The sequence below is a fragment of the Schistocerca gregaria genome, chromosome 9 (genome assembly GCF_023897955.1).
Source record: "Schistocerca gregaria isolate iqSchGreg1 chromosome 9, iqSchGreg1.2, whole genome shotgun sequence".
NCBI classification, from domain to species: domain Eukaryota; kingdom Metazoa; phylum Arthropoda; class Insecta; order Orthoptera; family Acrididae; genus Schistocerca; species Schistocerca gregaria.
Window position 1 is genome coordinate 200230980 of NC_064928.1, and position 20413 is coordinate 200251392.

The 20413-nt window shown below is 43.5% G+C and overlaps 2 protein-coding genes across 4 annotated transcripts in view; one reads left to right on the plus strand and one right to left on the minus strand.

Moving 5' to 3' along the window:
* LOC126292035 (amyloid-beta-like protein) overlaps positions 1 to 20413 on the plus strand; it is a 1795419-nt gene that overhangs the window by 1442039 nt on the left and 332967 nt on the right. The gene's annotated exons all lie outside the window — the stretch shown is intronic.
* The window catches only part of LOC126292040 (uncharacterized), a 91729-nt gene that overhangs the window by 20913 nt on the left and 50403 nt on the right, over positions 1 to 20413 (minus strand). For all 3 annotated transcript variants that reach the window (XM_049985836.1, XM_049985837.1, XM_049985835.1), the window contains one exon: positions 13047 to 13156. In XM_049985836.1, the coding sequence (XP_049841793.1) occupies positions 13047 to 13101 (55 nt within the window). In that variant the 5' untranslated portion in view covers positions 13102 to 13156. The remainder of the gene's footprint in view (positions 1 to 13046; positions 13157 to 20413) is intronic.

The window sequence follows — 20413 nt, forward strand, 5'->3', positions numbered from 1 at the left end:
AAAGTCCCTGATCCTGCGCCCAAAATCCAGAAGACTCGAGAGTCATAGTAAACAATATATAGGCCCTATCATACGGCTGAAGAACAAACATGTAATAGCTCAAAAATAATTCTGGGGCGATGGATAAAATTTCTGGTGGTGGATACGTTCCTGGTGAGGAGCTAAAAAACTTTTTTGATTTTTGGTTGGTGGTCGTTTGTTTTTCTCCACAGGGGAGCTATTTCTCCCCCAAAATCAACCCCTGTTACATGTACAGAGAGGGATGTAACAACAAACAGACACAAATGTATGTTCTTCTGGAGAGTAGGAGGCAACTACAATGCAAAGCATCGGAGAGTGGGGGTGCTTCTATAGCAGGAAGTATTCTACATTTATACTCCGCAAGCCACTCAACGGTGTGTGGCGGAGGGCACTTTAAGTACCACTGTGATTACCTCCCTTTCTTGTTCCAGTCGCGTGTGGGTTCGCGGGAAGAACGACTGCCGGAAAGCATCCGTGCGCGCTCCAATCTCTCTAATTTTACATTCGTGATCTCCTCGGAAGGTATAAGTAGGGGGAAGCAATATATTCGATAAATCAACCATAAACGCGCCCTCTCGAAACCTGGACAGCAAGCTACACCGCGATGCAGAGCGCCTCTCTTCCAGAGACTGCCACTTGAGTTTGCTAAACATCTCCGTAAAGCTATCACGCTTACCAAATAACCCTGTGGCGAAATGCGCCGCTCTTCTTTGCATCTTCTCTGTCTCCCCGACCTGGTACGGATCCCACACTGATGAGCAATACTCTAGTATAGGTCGAACGAGTGTTTTGTAAGCCACCTCCTTTGTTGATGGACTACATTTTCTCCCAATGAATCTCAACCTGGCACCCGCAGTACCAACAATTAATTTTATATGATGATTCCACTTCAACTCGTTCCGCACGCATACTCTCAGATATTTTACGGAAGTAACTGCTACCAGTGTTTTTTCCGCCGTCATATAATCATACAATAAAGGATCCTTCTGTCTATGTATTCGCAATACATTACATTTGTCTATGTTAAGGGTCAGTTGCCACTCCCTACACCAAGTGCCTATCTGCTGCAGATCTTCCTGCACTTCGCTGCAATTTTCTAATGCTGCAACTTCTCTGTATACTACAGCATCATCCGCGAAAAGCTGCATGGAACTATCTACTAGGTCATTTATATATATTGTGGAAAGCAGTGGTCCCGTAAGACTCCCCTGTGGCACGCCAGAGGTTACTTTAACGTCTGTAGACGTTTCTCCATTGAGAACAACACGCTGTGTTCTGTTTGCTAAAAACTCTTCAATCTAACCACACAGCGGTTCTGATATTCCGTAGGCTCTTACTTTATCAGGCAACAGTGCGGAACTGTATCGAACGCTTTCCGGAAGTCAAGGAAAATGGCATCACCTGGGAGCCTGTATCTAATGTCATGAACAAATGAAGCGAGATGGGTCTCACACGATCGCTGTTTCCGGAATCCATGTTGATTCCTACAGTGTAGATTCTGGGTTTCCAGAAATGACATAATACGCGAGCAAAAAACATGTTCTAAAATTCTACAACAGATCGATGTCAGAGATATAGGCCAAATTTTTTTTGCATCTGCTCGGCGATCCTTTTTGAAAACTGGGACTACCTGTGTTCTTTTCCAATCATTTGGATCCTTCCGTTCCTCTAGAGACTTGCGGTACACGGCTGTTAGAAGAGGGGCAAGTTCTTTCGCGTACGATTATACAATGACTTTTATCTTAGTTATCTGAATATTTACAATTGTGTATGGAGAGAGAGAGAGAGAGAGAGAGAGAGAGAGAGAGAGAGAGATTGATTTTTGATTGAGATTTTTGATTTAAGTCGTAACTGGTACCTGAATTTTGGTTGCTCCCTCCTTGAATGATCAGCTTCTGCACCAGTTGGTGACGTATTACAATTTGGAGGAAGTTATTGTTCTTTAAGGTTTAAAATACGACTCTGTTAGTTACTTGACCGTATTGCAGGTAGCTGTGAGACCAAGTTTTCGTAGCTATTCGTACCTAAGGGACCACTGTTGTATGTAAATTCGTGAGAAAAGGAGATTGCTTGGCACACAAACTTCCTTCAGACTACACGTCCTGCTGCATCAAAATTGTTCAGTGGAGTTCAGCACCATACTGTTGTGCAAGAACATAATCCAATTACTGTAGTTAAGAAATTATGAGAGGTTGTTACGTATTGAATGAAAACTATAGAGAATGCATTTCTTTTCCTGTATTTTACTGAATTTTGTACACTTACAATTCTGTCGATTGATAGACGGCGACGACAATGAAGCTCACCTCCTTCTCCAAAAACAAGTTATTTCTGGTCTTCACTTTCAGAAAATTTGTATACATAATTGTTCGGCAACTCTTACACAACTCGGTTTTATCACTAAAATATCAATTTTCATTAAATGCAACAATACTTTCCGAGTGCCGGCCTAGCATCACGTCCTCTTTCCACAAGATACAGATTAACAGTTCTCTCTCTTTTTTTAATAACAAATCAAATGTCTTTTTTTTTTAGAGTCCATACTCGAAGATTCACAACTACTATCGTTGCAGGGATTGCGCGCTAAAGAGTTTGTTGCTGTCCAGCTGCGCTTCACTGCACTTGAAGTATTTTTTTATCACATTTTCATTTACCGTATTTACATACATTACTGAGCTTCTCAGAATAAAATCAGACACAAATTAGTTAAAAAAAGGAGGCCGTCAGACCCACATAGCATTACAGGGTGCATTCGTTTTAAAGTTTAATTACACGTTGAGTCATATTGCGCGACATGACAAGTTCCTGTCAGGAAGGTCGCAGTTCGTAGTAATAGACGGCAAATCATCGAGTAAAACTGAAGTGATATGAGGTGTTCCCCAGGCAAGCGTCCTGGAACCTCTGCTGTTCCTGATCTATATAGATGACGTGGGTGCAAACTGAGCAGTTCTCTTAGGTTGTTCGCAGATGATACTGTAATTTACCGTCTAGTAAGGTCATCCGAAGACCAGTATCAGTTGCAAAGCGATTTAGAAAAGATTGATGTATGGTGTGGCAGGTGGCAGTTGACGCTAAATAACGAAAAGTGTGAGGTGACACACATGAGTTCCAAAAGAAATCCTTTGGAATTCGATTACTCGATAAAAAGTACAATTCTCAAGGCTGTCAATTCAACTAAGTACCTGGGTGTAAAAATTACGAACAGCTTCAGTTGGCAAGACCACATAGATAATATTGTGGGGAAGGCGAGCCAAAAGTTGCGTTTCATTGGCAGTACACTTAGAAGACGCAACAAGTCCACTAAAGAGACAGCTTACACTACACTCGTTTGTCCTCTGTTAGAATATTGCTGCGCGGTTTGGGATCCTTACTAAGTGGGATTGACGAAGGACATCGAAAGAGTGCAAAAAAGGCAGCTCATTTTGCATTATCACCTAATAGGGCTGAGAGTGTGGCAGATGCGATACGCGAGTTGGGATGGAAGTCATTAAAGCAAAGACGTTTTTCGTCGCTGCGAGATCTATTTACAAAATTTTAGTCATCAACTTCCGAATGCGAAAATATTTTGTTGAGCCCAACCTACATAGGTAGGAATGATCATCAAAACAAAATAAGAGAAATCAGAGCTCGAACAGAAAGGTTTAGGTGTTCGTTTTTCCCGCGCGCTGTTCGGGAGTGCTTCAAATGGTTCAAATGGCTCTGAGCACTATGGGACTTAACATCTGTGGTCATCAGTCCCCTAGAACTTAGAACTACGTAAACCTAACTAACCTAAGGCCATAACACACGTCCATGCCCGAGGCAGGATTCGAACCTGCGACCGTAGCGGGCATGCGGGTTCCAGACTGAAGCGCCTAGAACCGGACGGCCACACCGGCCGTAGTTCGGGAGTGGAATGGTAGAGAGATAGTATTATTGTGGTTCGATGAACCCTCTGCCAAGCACTTATTAAATGTGAATTGCAGAGTAATCATGTAGATGTAGATATGACATGATGGCATGTGTGGTCTTACACAACATGCCATGTATCATGTTAGTTTAATTGACACGATGCCGTATATTACATGACATGGGTTCCAATACTAACAAGTAAAAAGGGCAAATCTATCATGCGGCTTTGATTTAAATGTATCAGAAGCTGACAGATAAGTCGAAAGGCGACTTCCCTTCTTATACACTCCTATCTCTGCCCATGAAATATTCGCCTTTTTGTGCTACGATAGGAACATTTTTCACTCTGGTATAACGTGTTATGCACAAAGGGGCAGATGCGGCCACTACTATTCAATTACACCATTGGTAACATAAAGCAGAATAATCGCATAAAAAATAAAAAATTAAAAATAAAAACAGATTAAACTTCGTGGCAGATTAAAACTGTGTGCCTGACGGAGACTCGAACTTGGGACCTTTGCCTTTCGCGGGCAAGTGCTCTACCGACTGAGCCACCCAAGCACAAATCACACCCGATCCTCACAGCTTTAATTTCGACAGCACTTCATCTCCTACCTTCCAAACTTAACAGAAGCTATCCTGAGAACCGTGCACCATCGCAGGGGAGCTTCTGTAAAGTTTGGAAAGTAGGTTACGAGGTACTGTCAGAAGTGAGGCTGTGAGGACGGGGCGTGAGTCGTGCTTGGGTAGCTCAGTCGGTAGAGCACTTGCCCGCGAAAGGCAAAGGTCCCGAGTTCGAGTCTCGCTTCGGCACACAGTTTTAATCTGCCAGGAAGTTTCATATGAGCGCACACTCCGCTGTAGAGTGAAAATTTCATTCTAAAAAAACAGATATTTGAAACGTAGGTGCCAGACTGAGGATCGTGGAGGAATTCAATTCGACCACGAAAGAAACGGTCTACAAAACAATCGCTCCGTCGACAAATGATTGTTAAGCAGGCGCTAGAAGCTCAAAAAAGAGCCCTTCACCCAACACTACAGTGGCAAACGCTGCAAGAGAGGCATTGCGCATCACGACGATGTTTATCACAGCGCATACGTTGCAAGAAGTGACCGGAAAAATGTTACTTGCTATCACGAGCGTCTCTCGCGAAATGGCCGTGATGAGAAAAATTGTAGCTCATAGGGAGGATTAACGTCTTTTTTTATCACGCGCCATTCTCGTATGGAACAGGGAAGAGGAGAACAGTCACGGACACCAAAACTGCCTACGGCCGCGGTACGGAAACTGAACGTGCCAGATGCAGAGCAGACGAGGAGAACGCCTCCAGAGCGAGTACTTACGCGGATCGCTGGCGCACACTGCCGCCCCCTCCACGCCGTTGCTTCCTCTTATCGACACTCCCTGCGCACCCGTTAGGCCACGCCTAGAGGGGCTGCGCCTGATTGGTTCACACATGTGATTTCCTGCTTCCTCTATTTCCGCGTTTTCCGACATGACGGTTTCGAGGTATTTGTCCGGACGCAGCTGGACTCAGTGTAATATTTCTTTCTTTACTCTCTCTAACATTCTGTATGGTGTCTGTCTGTTCTAAGTCGTGTCTCCCTACCACTTTCTCGCAACCGACGCTCTCAGCGTGTTTTTTAGGGAATTGACTTGTTTGAACCTGGGACCTGTTGCTGGTAAGGAGACGCCAGACCACACATGACATGTAGAATTCAGAAGAGTTGAGTGAGACTAGCGATGATATAACCAAATACTAAATGATCTCAGCGTCAGCTCCACTGCACTCCCTGTAAAAGAATCTTAATACTAACTAAATTCAGTGGAAGGGGTTCAAGGATTTCCTATTTTTAGTTAGCTGGTAAAATAACGTCGAAATAGAAGTTAAGTTTACCATTGGAAATTTTATTCTACTCACAAAACATTGTTTACAAATTGCACTATTGATAAAAGGAAATGTTTTAATACAGGATGACAAAAACCAAGTGCGTTCAACAAAAATGTGAACGAATATTCCCTGAATGGGTTTCTATGTTCTACAGTGGATCGAAGGATGACCTGTGCCATATCATATCTATAATCTAGGTTTAAATTAAGTTTCATAAAAGAGAAAACTATCAAAATGGTCTATAGTGACCCTCAATTATCTTTAATTACTTATCTAACTTGTCGTAAATTACAGTGGCTGATGTGGCTTCTCAATAATTATATAACAGAAAAATCATCGCATTTCAGATTTTAACTTCTAGTAGCAAATGTGAATACCAAGAAGTTTAATTGACGATCGACTCTAATATTACGCAAAAAGGGAATGTAACAGATGAGACTTCTGTAGTTCTGAGTGAAGCCTTATGCGCGCTTATGCGGCATCGCGTGTGTTCATTACCTTGTCGGTGGTTAGGCAGTGTCAAGGGACAGTGGGCGACGCAGCTCCACACCTCGCCGTCTCGGATCAACTCTTTCTAACTTTCCTTACTACGATTTACCGAAGCTGGTTTAAGAAAAGCTGTCTGGCTGTGTTCTCAACTGACCAGTCAGGGTCTCAATGTTAACCTTACGCTCCACCTACAAAAATTCTGGCTATCCAATGAGAAACATTATACTTTTCGTGGTGGGGCAGTGTTTTTCATGTTTGCTATGTAACAGAGACGCGTACAAACTTGCAGCTGGTGTGGCGCTTTTAGTGTTATCGTAAGATCTATACTGTTCTTTTGGAGGGCTCTATCTTTTAACGTGGGCTGGGGGTGGTCTTGGCGGTCGGCTGGCAACGTGGGTGTTCGTCCCTTGTCGTGGGGCCTCCTAGCCTACACGGTTCTGCTCTCGGATTCTGTTCTCGTGTCTCCCCTCAGAACTGCGTCTGTTTCACGGTGGGAAGGTATGACATGCATTTAGGCGTTCTTGTGTGAGTCTGTGGTATTCCATTTGCTCACTCGTTGATCGTATTACTTTGGTTAATTTAATGTCAGGATTTATTCGGAACTATGTGACATACTGTCGGATTTGCTATCATGTTAGGGTTTTCATGGAAGGTGTTGGATTTGCCTGACACCTTACATTCTTTCATGCGCCATATTTTGCTACATAATGGAAATGCGCTGTGAAGATACCGCCGTTCTAAACAGACAGTCTACAAGACCATCGAGAACATCGAATTTGCTACAACAGCTGGAAACAAGAAGATTCGTATTCCAGTTAAGTCTGTCGCTGCTCAAGCCCTGCTGGATGGTCCTGCTGTTTTTGTGAGCTGCAGACTGAATTTTAGTTTAGATATAAATGATTCATTTGGTCATGGCAACGGATGGTTTACTGTAGCCATTGTTCGAGGAGGTACAGGGGTACCTAATGTTCCTGGACTTGAAAGCTTTGTGGACAGAGGCATTATTGCTTTTCGCACGTACCATATATCTGAACTAGCAAATAAGGACTTTGGTAAATCAGCATATGTGTCTCCTTCTGCTTTGTCTTTATATATTCGTAATAGGAGGAAAATATCTCTAAATGAGTCTGTATTTATTTGGGTTAAAGGAAAAGGTGTATGTGAATATGTAAAGTTTGTTGGTGATTGTACTGTATATTTTCATAAATAAAGTTTTTATTTGCAACAAGAGTCTAATTTTTTTTTCATGGTACCTAAGACGAATATGAAATTTCCCTTCTTTCTCTATTGCTGCGTGCTCGTTACGAAAGTATCAAGGCATATGGGCAAACGTATCTGGACCCAATATATTATTATCTTTCCATTTTCTTTCATCCAGCATATTTTGTAACGTAAGGAAAACGAGCTATGAACGAATATTTTAAAATACTGTAAATTAGATTCTATTTTTTTTTCTTCTGTATGTAACTCCGAGTGCATTTATCGCCGAAAGATACATTATTAGACAATGGAATCGCTCTCACTGCACAGTGTGATGAAACAGTGCAGACGAAACATTTGTAGCAATTGCAAATGACAGAATCAGAGGCAGTTAGTGTCAGTGGAATCACCAAATTTGCGCGGAACAACGACGGTGTCGAGGAATTATTATAAAAGGACTTTTATTGTTTATTCATAAGTCGGTCAGTTGCGAATAGGGCTCGCTTTCTGTGGGTATCGTACACACTTAATTACGTGTGTAGATAATCCATTTATAGTGGATAGAGTCATGTCTAACCGAAAGAATGCGGAAAGTTCTTAACTATACAAACCAACGTTGTTCAGGACTGGGAAGAAATCACATATCGGGTTCTTCAGGGTTCAGTCTTAGATCTACTGTTGTTCCTCATGTATGTAAACAATATTCTAATATACAAATGGCTCTGAGGGGATCTTCCTGAGCGACCGGCTCCTGACACATTCCTCTGTCACAGCTTCATTGTCGTGACTTAGAATCTGGGCTAGATTTTACCTGATAGAATTGGAGGTATAGAATTGGAGGTTATGCTCTTCTCAGACGTGCCTCAGTAAAGCTCCCTCTATATGTCAGTATACGAGATCTGTTAAAAAAGTATCTGCTCTTTGGCCGGAAAAAAAAATCTTTCTTACCTGGCGCGTTGGATTCCTAATCGCCGTCAAAGTAGTTAGTTCCATTGGGACTCCACACACTTCTCCCAGCGCTGCCGCCATTGTTAGAAGCACGCCGAAAAAGCCTCTTTCGGAATGGCGTTCGGCTCGGCTGTCGTTGCTACCATAATGTTCTTCGTTGTCAGATATCGCGTTCCTTTCAGTGGCCTATTGAGTTTGAGGAACAGGCCGAAGTCGCAGGGCGCCATATCAGGAGGGTAAGGAGCCTGGGGAAGCTCAGGAATCTCATTTTTTGCCAAAAAATTCTGAACCAAGTGTGAGGAACGTCTTGGACCATTGTCGTGATGGAGGCACCAATTTCGTGCTGACCGCAAGTCCGGTCTCTTGCGTCGCACAGCATGATGTAAGCGACGTGGGACATTCCTGTAGGTGATTTTGATTGACCCTGTGGTGTGTACTCGTGGTGTACCACACTGCGGAAGTCAAAGAAAACAGTCAGCATCACTTCGACATTCCTGCACACTTGGCGGACCTCCTGCGCACCCGGAGCTGAGGAATCCTTCCATTGTGATGACTGGGATTTGGTTTCTGGGTCATACCTGTACAGCCAGGTCTCTTCATCACCAGCGATCAAGGCGTTCACAAGTCGGGATCACTTTTTGTGGAGTCCAGCATGTGCCGTGTGAGATTTCAACATGAAGCTGCTCATGCTCCACCATCAACAGTTTCGCCGACACATTCTTCGTGGCCAAATCTTCGGGAACAATGGAATGTCTAGAAGAAGTGCTGATTCCCACGACTTCTGCAATTTCTCTGACAGTCATAAGACGGTCGCGCTGCACCACAGCGTTCACTTTGGCAATGACCTGGTCATTTCGGCATCTTGATGGCCGACCGGAGCGTGGCTCGCTGTCCACTGATGCGCAGCCGTCTTAAAACGATTATACCACTCCTTCACCTGTGTGAAGCCCATAGCATTACCTTTGAAAGCCGTCTGACCCTTCCGAATTGCTTCCACCTGGCTGTCGCCCAGTTTCTGGCAAAATGTGATGCACTGGCGCTGCTCCAGTGGTCCCGTCATTTCCCTTGTAAGGAAAAACCGACGCGATCTCTACCCATTACCTCACTCAACTGCTGTTTGCTAGCAACTGTCGCTCTAGACGGGTGCGCAAGAAGGTTCAAGGTGGGTTCATGCAAGCGACCTAGATTCAAATACAACAGGTGTACAAAATAAAACAGGTCGATATACGTTTATAATAGACTTCGTCTTCAGGTATCTGAGTCTTCATTTAGCCTACCTAAATTTCTTCTTTCTCACGGATTTTTCCTAGTCTGCAGAAACTTTCCGCTCCAAGATTCATTACAGAACTTCGGGGTGCCTGCTGCTTATTCATTCAAGTTCCCTGTCAATTAACAGGTCTTCGTTCTTGGCTCTCTCTCCAGGACACTACACCATGGCACCCTGGAACAGCCGACCTGGAGGAATATACGGGGTGGTCCATTGATCGTGACCGGTCCAAATATCTCACGAAATAAGCGTCAAACGAAAAAACTACAAAAAGCGAAACTTGAAGGGGGAAACCAGATGGCGCTATGGTTGGCCCGCTACATGGCGCTGCCATAGGTCAAACGTATATCAACTGCGTTTTTTTTTTTTTTTTTTTTAAATACGGACCCCCATTTGTAATACATATTCGTGTAGTACATAAAGAAATATGAATGTTTTAGTTGGACCACATTTTTCGCTTTGTGATAGATGGCGCTGTAATAGTCACAAACATATGGCTCACAATTTTAGACGAACGGTTGGTCACACGTAGGTTTTTTAAATTAAAATACACAACGTAGGTACGTTTGAACATTTTATTTCGGTTGTCCCAATGTGATACATGTACCTTTATGAATTTATCATTTCTGAGAACGCATGCTGTTACAGCGTGATTACCTGTAAATACCACATTAATGCAATAACTGCTCAAAATTATGTCCGTCAACCTCAGTGCGTTTGGCAATACGTGTAACGACATTCCTCTCAAAAGCGTGTAGTTCGCCTTCCGTAATGTTGGCACATGCATTGACAATGCGCTGACGCATGTTGTCAGGCGTTGTTAGTGGATCACGATAGCAAATATCCTTCAACTCTCTCCACAGAAAGAAATCCGGTGAACGTGCTATTCAATATGCTATTCAGTACTATTCATGCTATTCACGCGAGCTATGTGCCTGACATCTATCATGTTGGTAGTGAATTGCCATTCTGTCATGCAGTAACATCGGTAGAACATTACGTAAAAAATCAGCATACATAGCACCATTTAGATTGCCATCGACAAAATGGTTGCCAATTATCTTTCCTCCTAAATGCCACACCATACATAAACCTGCCAAGGTCCCTGATGTTCCACTTGTCGCAGCCATCGTGGATTTTCCGTTGCCCAATAGTGCATATTATGTGGTTTACGTTACCATTGGAGGTGAATGATGCTTCGTCGCTAAATAGATCGCGTGCAAAAAATCTGTCATCGTCCCGTAATTTCTCTTGTACCCAGTGGTAGAACTGTACTCTACGTTCAAAGTCGTCGCCATGCAATTCCTGGTGCATAGAAATATGGTACGGGTGCAATCGATGCTGATATAGAATTCTCAACACCGAAGTTTCTGAAATACTGATTTTTGCGCAGCTTGTCTGCTACTGATGTGCGGATTAGCCGCGACAGCAGCTAAAACACCTACTTGGGCATCATTATTTGTTGCAGGTCGTGGTTAACGCTTCACATGTGGCTGAACTCTGCCTGTTTCCTTAAAGAACGAAACTATCCGGAGAACGGTCCAGGCACTTGGATGATGTCGTCCAGGATACCGAGCAGGCATACATAGCACACGCCCGTTGGGCATTTTGATCTCAATAGCCATACATCAACACGATATCGACCTTTTCCGCAATTGGTAAACGGTCCATTTTAACACGGGTAATGTATCACGAAGCAAATACCGTCCGCACTGTCGGAATGTTACATGATAACATATACTTACACGTTTGTGACTATTACAGCGCCGTCTATCACAAAGCGAAAAAGTGGTCCAACTAAAACATTCATATTTCTTTATGTACTACACGAATATGTAATAAAAATGGGGGTTCCTATTTCTAAAAAAAAAAAAAACCTCAGTTGATATCCGTTTGACCTATGGCAGCGCCATCTAGTGGGCCAACCATAGCGCCATTTGTTTTCCCCCCTCCAAGCTAGACAAGTTTCGTTCTTTGTAGTTTTTTCGTTTGACGCTTATTTCGTCAGGTATTTGGCCCGGTCACGATCAATCGACCACCCTGTATAATAGACGCATACAAATAGATTATCCAGAATACGTTATATGGGAAGTTGGGTGGAGATATTACGTAGAATTCAAGATTTCACCAGACAGGAAAAGATGGAAGAACGCTAGACTGATTGGTATGGCTAATGCATGAAAGAAAATCTCGGAGAGGTGGAAGTATGAGGCGCATATTGAGGCTTCCGTAGAAACCCGATTATGTAGCTCATCCACCCTGAGAATCGAGAAATTCAACGAGTTTAGTCTATTATCGATATCAATCCTGGCAAAATATTGGTCCTATCTCTACATTTGTTCTTCAGACTAGCCCGGACATACAAAAAAAGCCACCAGGGGATTTCATTTACGTATGGTGAGAGAGAAGATTAATAAAACATTTTTATTTACATTCTAAAACATGTCTGCAACTCACATGCAGTAACGTTCGTCTCTTATGGTTTTTGACGTATAATTGATGCAATGTACTTCCAAATGGCAAAAGACGTTCTTTATGTGACATAATTATAATTTAACAATGCTCGTTTGACAACACTTAGCGCAAACGTGACGTCATTTTACGACCACATGCTCGGCTAACGACTTTGTGACAAATATACGAATGTAATTGGTCCTCCATACAGTCGCAGCAATTTAAGTTGGTGTATGTTCCTGCCCTACCACACACTCTAAAATCGCTAAATATTTGTTTCCCAAATCTGACGGAATGTAAATAACATCCAGTATTGCACAACATACTTGTATTACATCCATAATAAAGTCCCAGAACGCGTTGACAACGCTAACATGAAAAAAATATATTAGCATATGATGCGATCTGAACCCCAAAATCCACGATGTTACCGATTACACACACACTTAATCATGTGTTTTGTCTGCTATCTGGGTTCTCATAGTCCCACTTCGAGGATTATATCGTTAATGCGTTATTGACATTTAATGAAAATGGTGACGTGTTTTCAATGTTCCTTTACCCTGAAAGGGCATAATGCAAATCATAAAACGAGCATGTATCATGCTTAATTTGTAAATCAAGTTATGATAAATCGTTCCAAGAATGACGTGTTTTTATAAGTCTTGTGAGAGGCCCGTATCGAACGTTAACAAAAGTCGATAGCCGATGATGTGGTCATTGATATTGCATGTGATGTCAAAATGACGTCACGTTTGTAGGAACTGTTGTGAAACGAGCGTTACCTGCGATGTACAGTACACAGTGAAGATTTCAATACAAAAAACCCCAATACTTATATTACTATAGGTATCTTATTTTATTTTTCCTCGTGTACTCACCACGGATAGGAAGGCAATGATGATGGTACCGTTCTTGAGAGAGCACCCACAGCATAACTGATTCGGGACTGCCATCTCTGCAACAGTGGTTTTCTGTCCGGGAAGTTTCTCTGTAACAAAGGAATGAAATATGAAGCTCGTTCAGACAGTAATCGCCAGATACTATCAGTTGGTGATCAGCAACGGTGATTACACTTTATACTTTTGAGTGGTTTATTTGACCGAAACTGGTTGTTCCAATTAGGCTACTGAATTTTTTTAAAGGTCATTTCGAACCAGAAAATATTCCAGAAACTAGAAATATTCCGCAACATACAGTATATACGGATGCATCTCGTCTCTAGACCCGTACGAACAACGATGTCCATTTTTGGTATAGCGGCTAAGTGCGCTACACATGCCTCACAGACCACAGTCGTGCAACATACCTGCCAATGTGTCGTTGCCGTAACCATGAAAACGTCAGTGCGTATCTTGACCTTATTTAATGCGCCAAACAAAACTTCAGAATACTGTAAGTCGAGAACATCGCCGAAGACCTTGTGCTGAATCAGCTTCATATCCTCTTCACCTACTCTCCCTTGCTTTCCTTTAATATAGTTCTCAAGTTTGTTCCCCTTACACACTATATATATATAGACATATCCTCTTCACCTACTCTCCCTTGCTTTCCTTTAATATGGTTCTCAAGTTTGTTCCCCTTGCACACTATATAGTGTGTAAGGGGAACAAACTTGAGAACCATATTAAAGGAAAGCAAGGGAGAGTAGGTGAAGAGGATATGGTAGACATGATACTGCGAGAAGAATTTGAAAAGGCAGTGAAAGAACTAAGTGGAAAGAGTGCCCTTGGACTTTACAATATTCTTTCAAAATTAGTGAGATCCATGTCAGAGCCAGCAACTGCAAAATTTCTTTATTTGGAGCACAAGTTACATTAGACAGCTGAAATACTTCGTACTTCACGATGGATGAAATAATTAAATCTGCATAGAAAGGAGGTGCATTTGTAGGAAAGGCGAATGACAGACTACGGCTCATTGGAAAATTTTCAGGAAAAGTCCAACTATTTGCAACGTCGATAATCCATTTTCTCGGTAAAGTAATATTTCTATTCATCTTGAGTTTGTAGCAATTTCTGTCCATGTTTGCGCCGGCCGTGGTGGCCGAGCGGTTCTAGGCGCTACAGTCTGGAACCGCGAGATCGCTACGATCGCAGGTTCGAATCTTGCCTCGGGCAGTGATGTGTGTGATGTCTTTAGTTAGGTTTAAGTAGTTCTAAGTTTTAGGGCACTGATGACCTCAGAAGTTATGTCCTATAGTGCTCAGAGCCATTTGAACCATTTGTCCATGTTTGCTTACAACCTAACTACGTTCTGCTGAAGTTAGAGCATAATCAGTGATTAATTCCTGTTAAACAACTAACATGTGTCCTGTACTGCCTGTAAATACATAAATTAGTTATTTAATAAACAAATCACTAATTTGAAGGTTCTTACTGGTGTAAATACCGTCTGTTTAATAAGTCATACTTGAAAATATTCACACCAATTATCGACAGAAGTATAGAAAAACTGGTAGAACCTGACCTTGTGGTTTCGGCAGAAATTTAGGAACAGAGTCAGTACTGGCCCTATGAGTCATCTTAGTAGATAGTCTGAAGTAATAAAACCTAAGTTTATAGCATTTGTAGTTTTAGAGAAAGCTTCTTACTACATGGACTGGACTAACCTCTCCGAAATTTTGAATGTAGTAGGGATGAAAAAACAGATACTGAAAGGTCATCTAGAATTTGTAGAGAAACCAGACTGCTTCTATGACAGTCAAACGACATGAGAGTGAAGCCGCATTTAAGGTAGTGAGACAGGGTTTTAGCCTGTATCCGACAATATTTAATCTGTACACTAAGCAAACAGTGAAAGAAACCAAACAGAAATTTCGAAAGGGTAATTAAAGCTCATGGAGAAGTAATAAAACATGTGTGGTTTTCCGATTACTTCAAAATTCCCTCACAGACATCTGACGATTACGATATTGCAGTGTATGTGTAGATGAGAAGTACGGTGCAGTTTTACTTCGGAAATGTACGCATATCCGAAGCAACAGGCACTGCAGCCATTATAGCCGTTACGGAATATATGATATTTATTTGCAGTTGTGAATGTGGACGGTCGTTAGATCAGAATGAAATTTTCACTGTGCAGCGGAGTGTTCGCTGTTACGAAACTTCGTGGCAGATTTAAACTGTGTGCCGGACCGAGACGAACTCCTGAAAGTGCTAGTTCTGCAATGTTCGCAGGAGAGCTTCTGTAAAGTCTGGAAGGTAGGAGACGAGATACTGGCGGAAGTAAAAATGTGAGGACAGGACGTGAGTCGTGCTTGGGTAGCTCAGATGGTAGAGCACTTGCCCGCGAGAGGGAAAGGTCCCGAGTTCAAGTCTCGCTCCGTCGCACAGTTTTGATATGCCAGGAAGTTTCATATCAGCGCACACTCCGCTGCAGAGTGAAAATCTCGTTCTGGGGGGCTGTCAAAACATACTTGGAAACGTTGAAATTGGAAGTCCTATTCAACCCGCCATATTCTCCAGGCACTGCTCCGTCTGACTGCTACCTTTTCCTATCAGTGGCAAATGGCCTGGCTGACAAGCGCCTCCCGTCACATGAAAAACTGCACATTTGGATGGATTCGTGGATCTCCTCAACAGAAGCCAGATCTTCCTCCGTGGCATTCTTATGTTGCCAGAAAGATGGGAGAAAGTAGTGATCAGCGATGGCGAATACTTTGAATCGTAAATTATGTGAAAGTTTTTCAGACGGAAGGCTCTAAATCGGCATTAGCAAAGTTGTAACCTTACAGCTCAACGGAGGTTTGTCGACTGTCGTTTTTCCGCATGCTCCATTCGCGAATGAAACAGTGAACGGGAGAAAAGTTACTAAGACCAGAAATACCCACACACCTAACAACGAAATTCCACCGTGTCAGATGTACACTCCTGGAAATGGAAAAAAGAACACATTGACACCGGTGTGTCAAACCCACCATACTTGCTCCGGACACTGCGAGAGGGCTGTACAAGCAATGATCACACGCACGGCACAGCGGACACACCAGGAACCGCGGTGTTGGCCGTCGAATGGCGCTAGCTGCGCAGCATTTGTGCACCGCCGCCGTCAGTGTCAGCCAGTTTGCCGTGGCATACGGAGCTCCATCGCAGTCTTTAACACTGGTAGCATGCCGCGACAGCGTGGACGTGAACCGTATGTGCGGTTGACGGACTTTGAGCGAGGGCGTATGGTGGGCATGCGGGAGGCCGGGTGGACGTACCGCCGAATTGCTCAACACGTGGGGCGTGAGGTCTCCACAGTACATCGATGTTGTCGCCAGTGGTCGGCGGAAGGTGCACGTGCCCGTCGACCTGGGACCGGACCGCAGCGACGCACAGATGCACGCCAAGACCGTAGGATCCTACGCAGTGCCGTAGGGGACCGCACCGCCAGCAAATTAGGGACACTGTTGCTCCTGGGGTATCGGCGAGGACCATTCGCAACCGTCTCCATGAAGCTGGGCTACGGTCCCGCACACCGTTAGGCCGTCCTCCGCTCACGCCCCAACATCGTGCAGCCCGCCTCCAGTGGTGTCGCGACAGGCGTGAATGGAGGGACGAATGGAGACGTGTCGTCTTCAGCGATGAGAGTCGCTTCTGCCTTGGTGCCAATGATGGTCGTATGCGTGTTTGGCGCCGTGCAGGTGAGCGCCACAATCAGGACTGCATACGACCGAGGCACACAGAGCCAACACCCGGCATCATCGTGTGGGGAGCGATCTCCTACACTGGCCGTACACCTCTGGTGATCGTCGAGGGGACACTGAATAGTGCACGGTACATCCAAACCGTCATCGAACCCATCGTTCTACCATTCCTAGACCGGCAAGGGAACTTGCTGTTCCAACAGGACAATCCACGTCCGCATGTATCCCGTGCCACCCAACGTGCTCTAGAAGGTGTAAGTCAACTACCCTGGCCAGCAAGGTCTCCGGATCTGTCCCCCATTGAGCATGTTTGGGACTGGATGAAGCGTCGTCTCACGCGGTCTGCACGTCCAGCACGAACGCTGGTCCAACTGAGGTGCCAGGTGGAAATGGAATGGCAAGCCGTTCCACAGGACTACATCCAGCATCTCTACGCTCGTCTCCATGGGAGAATAGCAGCCTGCATTGTTGCGAAAGGTGGATATACACTGTACTAGTGCCGACATTGTGCATGCTCTGTTGCCTGTGTCTATGTGCCTGTGGTTCTGTCAGTGTGATCATGTGATGTTTCTGACCCCAGGAATGTGTCAATTAAGTTTCCTCTTCCTGGGACAATGAATTCACGGTGTTCTTATTTCAATTTCCAGGAGTGTAGAATCGATGAAGTTGCAAGACGTGTATATTATTGTCAAACCATAATTTATGAAATATGTTTATATTTTATTAATAGGATTAAGGAGGAATAATTAATATTCGCCATGTTGGAAATAATTGTGGTAGCGGGGAACGTCTGCACCAAAGTATTCTTCTCAAGAGAAACCGCACACTGATATAATTTTAAAAATGGCGGGAGAGACCGCGTAAGGATACATTTTAAGAAAAGAAAGGGAAAGACCGCGCATTGATACATTTTGTAATGGTAGCAGGGATTATCTGCACTAGAAAGCATTGTTGGCAGGAGAGACCGCACTTTAGCGTTCGTAGGAACTCAGTAGTAAGCGAGATGTGAAGTGAGTCTGTAGCAGGTCTGAAGCGAGAGGTTGAGAGGAGCGGTGTGCCTGCCAGCCACCAGCTATGATTTACAAGAGATTATAAACGGATGTACAGAGACATTATCTAACTATTGTCATAAGAGGAACTAATATTATTGAATTACTTTTTTTGACAAACTCAAGACTACTGAAGGTATGTTTGCGCAATGCTAGTTGTAAGATTATTGTAAAAAGTAAGTCCGATTTGAACGTTTGTAAAATCATTTCATTCAGAATATAATAAATTTTTGCCAGCAATAATGCAATACTGATTATAATCCTTCTCAAAAACCATCAAAGTAAAACTTCGTAAAATTTTATTATTGTCAAGAAAAAGTTTAACTATGAATTACGTAACTTAAGTCAAATTAGTTAAAGAATGACGTCAGCTTTGCTATTAAAGAATAACATCAGCTTTGGTAATAAATACAGCCACTTATTATGACATACCACCAGCAGCTAGTAGAGTATACTAAAACAGAGTAAGTATATTCTACATCTACATCCGTACTCCGCAAGCCACCTGACGGTGTGTGGCGGAGGGTACCTTGAGTACCTCTATCGGTTCTCCCTTCTATAACAGTCTCGTATTGTTCGTGGAAACAAGGATTGTCGGTATGCCTCTGTGTGGGCTCTAATCTCTCTGATTTTATCCTCATGGTCTCTTCGCGAGATATACGTAGGAGGGAGCAATATACTGCTTGACTCGTCGGTGAAGGTATGTTCTCGAAACTTCAACAAAAGCCCGTACCGAGCTACTGAGCGTCTCTCCTGCAGAGTCTTCCACTGGAGTTTATCTATCATTTGCGTATGCCTTTCGCGATTACTAAATGATACTGTAACGAAGCGCGCTGCTCTCCCTTGGATCTTCTCCATCTCTTCTATCAACCCTATCTGGTACGGATCCCACACTGCTGAGCAGTATTCAAGCAATGGGCGAACAAACGTACTGTAACCTACTTCCTCTGTTTTCGGATTGCATTTTCTTAGGATTATCCCAATGAATCTGTCTGGCATCTGCTTTACCGACGATCAACTTTATATGATCATTCCATTTTAAATCACTCTTAATGCGTACTCCTAGATAATTTATGGAATCAACTGCTTCCAGTTGCTGACCTGCCGTATTGTACCTAAATTATAAAGGACCTTTCTTTCTATGTATTCGCAGCACATTACTCTTGTCTACATTGAGATTCAATTGACATTCCCTGCACCATGCGTCAATTTGCTTCAGGTCCTCCTGCATTTCAGTACAATTTTCCATTGTTACGAGTACAACCTCTCGATATACCATAGCATCATGCGCAAAAAGCCTCAATGAGCTTCCGATGTCATCCACAAGGTCGTTTATGTGTACTGTGCATAGGAACTGTCCTACGACACTCCCCTGCTGCACACCTGAAATCACTCTTACTTTGAAAGACTTCTCTCCATTGAGAATGACATGCTCTCATGCATATTCATGTCGCAGTTCGATGTAGCAGTCAGATGGCGATCCAGTAACAGCAAAAAAGGTAAGGAACAGTTTTGGGTTATTTCAGGTATCGACTGAGGGCCACGACGACGACACATTCTATGTCTCGTCGAATTTACTGAGAAAATAACTTTTAATAAGCAGCATTTAAATTTGTATGCGAAGATGAAGAAATAGAATTAATTTCAAAGGGAAGATTTCATTTGTTGTTATTTTAAAAAATCCAAAGTGAAGGATTCATAGGTTATTGTAAAATGGAAGGTTGCTTAACAAAAGAGATTTAGACTAGCCGGTTACTGCGTAACAAAAGAGATATAGAGGAGACTGGATGGTTTCAAGGTTAAGGCCTCCAGAGCGAGAACTCACCTGGACAGAAAGGCACCCTAACTTTTTTCCAGTCGATGGCGACGCCGGGTCTGTCAACTAACGCACGCAGCTGCGACGGGCCCAGCTGCTTATCGTGTTGTTGACATTTTGATATCACAGACCGGGTGAAGCTCTACCTTAGTGGCTCTCGTATGAGATTTGCCTTCTTCCTCGTCGACTCCTTGTTTCATTCGCGAATAATGATTACTATTCATACATTTTAGCTTGAAATACACTACTGGCCATTGCTACACCACGAAGATGGCGTGCTACAGGCGCGAAATTTAACCGACACGAAGAAGATGCTGTGATGTGCAAGTGACTAGCTTTTCAGAACATTCACACAAGGTTGGCTCCGGTGACGACACCTAAAACGTGCTGACATGAGGAAAGTTTCCAACCGATTTCTCATACACAAACAGCAGTTGACCGGCATTGCCTGGTGGAACGTTGTTGTGATGCCTCGTGTAAGGAAGAGAAATGCGTACCATCACGTTTCCGACTTTGATAAAGGTCGGATTGTAGCCTATCGCGACTGCGGTTTATCGTATCGCGACATTGCTGCTCGCGTTGGTCGAGATCCAATGACTGTTAGCAGAATATTGAATCGGTGGGTTCAGGAGGGCAATAGGGAACACCGTGCTGGAACCCAACGCCCACGTATCACTAGCAGTCGAGATGACAGGCATCTTATCCGCATGGCTGTAACGGATCGTGCAACCACATCTCGATCCCTGAGTCAAC